The sequence below is a fragment of the Oncorhynchus masou genome, unplaced genomic scaffold (assembly GCF_036934945.1).
Source record: "Oncorhynchus masou masou isolate Uvic2021 unplaced genomic scaffold, UVic_Omas_1.1 unplaced_scaffold_10982, whole genome shotgun sequence".
In the NCBI taxonomy this organism is placed as follows: Eukaryota; Metazoa; Chordata; class Actinopteri; order Salmoniformes; family Salmonidae; genus Oncorhynchus; species Oncorhynchus masou.
Genome location: NW_027000702.1, coordinates 2065 through 8362, shown reverse-complemented (window position 1 = coordinate 8362; position 6298 = coordinate 2065). Strand labels below are relative to the sequence as shown.

Sequence of the window (6298 nt, the reverse complement as noted above, 5' to 3'; positions counted from 1 at the left end):
TGGGTTCGCTCCCCTGATGCCCACACAAAGGGACTGCTGTCTGCTCCCCTGATGCCCACACAAAGGGACTGCTGGGTTCGTTCCCCTGATGTCCACACAAAGGGACTGCTGTCTGCTCCCCTGATGCCCACACAAAGGGACTAATGGCCTGCTCTGATGCCCACACAAAGGGACTGCTGGGTTCGGGCCCTGATGCCCACACAAAGGGACTGTTGGGTTCGCTCCCTGATACCCACACAAAAGGGACTGCTGTCTGCCTGATACCCACACAAAGGGACTGCTGGGCCTGCCCCTGATGCCCACACAAAGGGACTGCTGGGTTCGCTCCCCTGATACCCACACAAAGGGACTGCTGGGTTCGTTCCCCTGATACCCACACAAAGGGACTGCTGGGTTCGTTCCCCTGATGCCCACACAAAGGGACTGCTGGGTTCGTTCCCCTGATGCCCACACAAAGGGACTGCTGGGTTGCATTGCTCTGCTCAGTGAAGCGCTGTGCTCTGCGAGGCTGTGCTATCTGCTGGGCACGAACTCTGCCAGTCCCCTGGGACTGAAACACTGACGCCACAACTTTATTCTTACATCTTGAGGAGCCACTTTTAATTTCTATTCACAGACAGAAGCATTGAGAGGGTTTACATTCACTTGTTTGCCTTCCAGCTGCATTATACCTGTCAATAGCAGGCTTCAGTGTCACGGATGCTGCCCTCTCTCTCGCTCGCTCTCGCTCTTCCTGCAGTGTAGTTTATCCAGACCATACATCCCAAATGGAACCCTATTCCCTATATAGTGCACTACTTTTAACCAGGGCCCTATGCCATTAGGGAGTAGTGCACTATAAAGGCAATAGGGTGCCTTTTAGGATGCAGACAGTCATTCTGGGTGTTTGAATAATGGTCTCTACCACAGGTCACAGGTCTCTACCTGAACAGTGATGAGGACACAATCTGTCTACGTCCATCTTCTAGAGAGAAACAATGGGATTAAGAAGAGGGGGAGCGACTGCATGGAGAGAGTGGAGAGAGCAGAGAGAGCAGAGAGAGCAGAGAGAGCAGAGAGAGCAGAGAGAGCAGAGAGAGCAGAGAGAGAGCGAGGAGAGCGAGTGGAGAGAGCGAGGAGAGCGAGTGGAGAGAGCGAGTGGAGAGAGCGAGGAGAGCGAGTGGAGAGAGCGAGGAGAGCGAGTGGAGAGAGCGAGGAGAGGGAGTGGAGAGAGCGAGGAGAGGGAGTGGAGAGAGCGAGGAGAGCGAGTGGAGAGAGCGAGGAGAGCGGGTGGAGAGAGCGAGGAGAGCGGAGAGAGCGGGAGGGCGAGCTTAGACAATAACACCCTCACTGACCACATGGAAACCTCTAATGATTAAACAATAACACACCCACTGACCACACAAATGAAAAAAACTATGTGTTGTGTTCCATCAAAAGTTCAATTCCAGAAGCAGCAACACTCAGGACATAAAGGTGTTCTGGAATAAGACAACAACTGCTCTTTGGAACATGTATTGAATTCCAGATGGATCTACTTTGAAGTTCTGAGAAGAAGACTTGTTGTGGAGCAGAACACTGAAGATAGATGTGTCCAAGCTGGATCACACACACACACACACACACACACACACACACACACACACACACACACACACACACACACACACACACACACACACGGGTGTTAGAACCTGGATCTAGTTTAAAGGGACAAGGAGCGCTGCTTTGATTCAGTCAGATACACAACAAGGATCACAAGGTTACTGAATGAACTGAGAGGAGGACTACACATGTGTCTGAATTCAGTGAAATCCATAAACAATGCAGTGGAGGCTGTTTATGGCTTTCAGTTACACTGAATTCAAGACAAGTCAGAGCCATTTTCTGTCAATCAGAATTGGTTTTAGTCTCCGACTGTCAGGCTGTACTGCACGTACCAGTGATGGTCCCGGCATCTCTGTAGACGGTGGTGACGTCATCGGGGGGCGCGACCTCACTCACATACTGCTCTTCACGGGGGCCGTGCACGCTGTGGTAGTCTGGCTGTGGATTGGAGGTTTCCCTGTGGGGAGGGGCGGAGGTGGAGGCAGAGGTGTTGTGGTGTGAAGCTGCGGTGTCCAGCTTGCTGGATGAGATTCACAGGAGAGCAGTATGTGCCATGGGCAGGGCCAGCAGCGGGCAGAGGGGGTCAGGCGGAGAAAGAGAAGCAGCAGCGGGCAGAGGGGGTCAGGCGGAGAAAGAGAAGCAGCAGCGGGCAGAGTGGGTCAGGCGGAGAAAGAGAAGCAGCAGCGGGCAGAGGGGGTCAGGCGGAGAAAGAGAAGCAGCAGCGGGCAGAGGGGGTCAGGCGGAGAAAGAGAAGCAGCAGCGGGCAGAGGGGGTCAGGCGGAGAAAGAGAAGCAGCAGCGGGCAGAGGGGGTCAGGCGGAGAAAAAGAAGCAGCAGCGGGCAGAGGGGGTCAGGTGGAGAAAGAGAAGCAGCAGCGGGCAGAGGGGGTCAGGTGGAGAAAGAGAAGCAGCAGCGGGCAGAGGGGGTCAGGTGGAGAAAGAGAAGCAGCAGCGGGCAGAGGGGGTCAGGTGGAGAAAGAGAAGCAGCAGCGGGCAGAGGGGGTCAGGTGGAGAAAGAGAAGCAGCAGCGGGCAGAGGGGGTCAGGCGGAGAAAGAGAAGCAGCAGCGGCTAGACACCCTGGACCACACCGCACCAGACTACACCACCACCCGACTACACCACCACCCAACTACACCACCACCCAACTACACCACCACCCAACTACACCACCACCTGACCACACCGCACCCGACTACACCACCACCAGACCAGATCACTTCCTGTAGACGGAACCTGGGAGGAGAGAAGGGAAACATGAATTGGGTTGCCAGGCAAATTCAAAAGGACCCACAGGACAGACGTTTAAATAATCAATAGGAAAGCAGGTCAGGTCACAGCAGGTCACTGTATCCCCTGGTTCAGGAGGGAAAACAACCAGCCTCTATTGTGGCTCTGTTCAGAAACAACCTCTCCAGTTCGAGGAACTTCATGTAAATAAACAAGTGCCTAGGTGTTAGGGCCTATAGGGGCTAGGAGTTATGGACTAGGGCTTGTTTATGGAACAGTGGCTATGTAAGACGGGTAGCAGTCAGCAGGATGTACTATGGGAGGGGTGAAGGACGGAAGGACCCATTTTCCACTCAGGGCCTCAACTTTCTCTTTCACTGTCTGGTGCTTGCAGAAGTCTGAGTATTTATAGCCCTATCAAACCACCTGGGAGGCTGGTAAGACATATCAACAACAAAAAGTGTTGATGTCCTTTTCACACTTCAGAAGAAGTTGCAAGACTGATATTAAGCTGTGAGAATGTCAAGATAAAGTGGGACAGTAAAATAAAATTAAAAACCATTTGTATTCATCTTAGGATGCAGTGATGCAGAGAAGATTTTCAACCTCCCTGTCCCAGTTTTGCTAGTACTGAGAAACAGAACATCAACAGTGTGAAATACGAAAATACTTCATAAAATGTAGGAAATTATTATAAACTTAAAGCCACGTTGTGAAGAAGGTAACATGTCTGTTGGTCTTACGGCGTCAGCATGCTTCAGTTCGGCTGGTAGCTCGCCGCCACATCTAGGATGTTGGGTGCAGTACTTCTCAATAAAAAAATGTGCATGAAAACTAGTCGTCTTTCGTTGAACGACAACATATACTTTATTGAAGAATACTTACAGTTGACCAATCATGGATGAAGGGACATGCACGTCAGCCCCTGAACTTTGTCTTGTCTTGAGAAAAAATGTCCACAAAACAAACAAAACCCTTACCCAGGTCCACAACTAACAAAACCCTTACCCAGGTCCACAACTAACAAAACCCTTACCCAGGTCCACAACTAACAAAACCCTTACCCAGGTCCACAACTAACAAAACCCTTACCCAGGTCCACAACTAACAAAACCCTTACCCAGGTCCACAACTAACAAAACCCTTACCCAGGTCCACAACTAACAAAAACCCTTACCCAGGTCCACAACTAACAAAACCCTTACCCAGGTCCACAACTAACAAAACCCTTACCCAGGTCCACAACTAACAAAACCCTTACCCAGGTCCACAACTAACAAAACCCTTACCCAGGTCCACAACTAACAAAACCCTTACCCAGGTCCACAACTAACAAAACCTTGACCCAAGTCCACAACTAACAAAACCCTGACCCAGGTCCACAACTAACAAAACCCTGACCCAGGTCCACAACTAACAAAACCCTTACCCAGGTCCACAACTAACAAAACCCTGACCCAGGTCCACAACTAACAAAACCCTGACCCAGGTCCACAACTAACAAAACCCTGACCCAGGTCCACAACTAACAAAACCCTTACCCAGGTCCACAACTAACAAAACCCTGACCCAGGTCCACAACTAACAAAACCCTTACCCAGGTCCACAACTAACAAAACCCTTACCCAAGTCCACAACTAACAAAAACGTCACCATAATATTTGCACAAACTCTTCTGAACGGTTTCTTCTAAGAAGCATGCGGATGCCTCTAGATGACCATGAAACAACAAGTGTTTTTATAGGCTAGGTAATGCAACATTAAAGTTGACTAAAAAATACTGACAAAACAAGCAAAACACAGGAAGGGTCCAAAATCTAAAAAGATATATACCTTAGTCTACTAGTATCAACAATATATTCTCTAATTCCATGCATTGGCTTCATTCCAAACCAAACAACACAAGGTGCTCGACGTCCCCCTGTGCACGGTAAATACTGGCAAGCATCCACATGCGCACTACAACACACAGCTGATCACGGGACCGACGGTGTAAGCGCAGCAAAACAAACAAACTTGAAAATTAAAAGTGATTAAATGAAGGGGGGAAAACGGTTGTAAGTCTTTGCCAATGAGCTCTTAAACATCACAGAGCATCAAAAAGCTGATATATTTCATCTTTATTTTAACAGGGGGTCATGCTGAGACCAAAGTCTCTTTCAAAGATACATACACACCACACCTCAACACATGTTCATATCACACACCATATCTACCTAGATACAGTAAGAGGTTACTGGCTAGCTAGGGGACATTACAGACAATACCACACACCATATCTACCTAGATACAGTAAGAGGTTACTGGCTAGCTAGGGGACATTACAGACAATATTACACACCATATCTACCTAGATACAGTAAGAGGTTACTGGCTAGCTAGGGGACATTACAGACAATATTACACACCATATCTACCTCGATACAGTAAGAGGTTACTGGCTAGCTAGGGACATTACAGACAATACCACACACCATATCTACCTAGATACAGTAAGAGGTTACTGGCTAGCTAGGGGACATTACAGACAATACCACACACCATATCTACCTAGATACAGTAAGAGGTTACTGGCTAGCTAGAGGACATTACAGACAATACCACACACCATATCTACCTAGATACAGTAAGAGGTTACTGGCTAGCTAGGGGACATTACAGACAATACCACACACAATATCTACCTAGATACAGTAAGAGGTTACTGGCTAGCTAGGGGACATTACAGACAATACCACACACCATATCTACCTAGATACAGTAAGAGGTTACTGGCTAGCTAGAGGACATTACAGACAATACCACACACCACATCTACCTAGATACAGTAAGAGGTTACTGGCTAGCTAGGGGACATTACAGACAATATCACACACCATATCTACCTAGATACAGTAAGAGGTTACTGGCTAGCTAGGGGACATTACCACACACCATATCTACCTAGATACAGTAAGAGGTTACTGGCTAGCTAGGGGACATTACAGACAATACCACACACCATATCTACCTAGATACAGTAAGAGGTTACTGGCTAGCTAGGGGACATTACAGACAATATTACACACCATATCTACCTAGATACAGTAAGAGGTTACTGGCTAGCTAGGGGACATTACAGACAATACCACACACCATATCTACCTCGATACAGTAAGGTTACTGGCTAGCTAGAGGACATTACAGACAATACCACACACCATATCTACCTAGATACAGTATGAGGTTACTGGCTAGCTAGGGGGCATTACAGACAATACCACACACCATATCTACCTAGATACAGTAAGAGGTTACTGGCTAGCTAGGGGACATTACAGACAATATTACACACCATATCTACCTAGATACAGTAAGAGGTTACTGGCTAGCTAGGGGACATTACAGACAATACCACACACCATATCTACCTAGATACAGTAAGAGGTTACTGGCTAGCTAGGGGACATTACAGACAATATTACACACCATATCTACCTAGATAC

At 48.2% G+C, this 6298-nt stretch overlaps 1 protein-coding gene across 1 annotated transcript; it reads left to right on the top strand.

The window, feature by feature from the left end:
• Positions 1-2140: 2140 nt before the first annotated feature.
• LOC135529110 (octapeptide-repeat protein T2-like) lies at positions 2141-2812 on the top strand. The gene has a single exon (XM_064958004.1). The coding sequence runs from the start codon at positions 2141-2143 to the stop codon at positions 2810-2812; it is 672 nt and encodes a 223-aa protein (XP_064814076.1).
• Positions 2813-6298: the final 3486 nt, after the last annotated feature.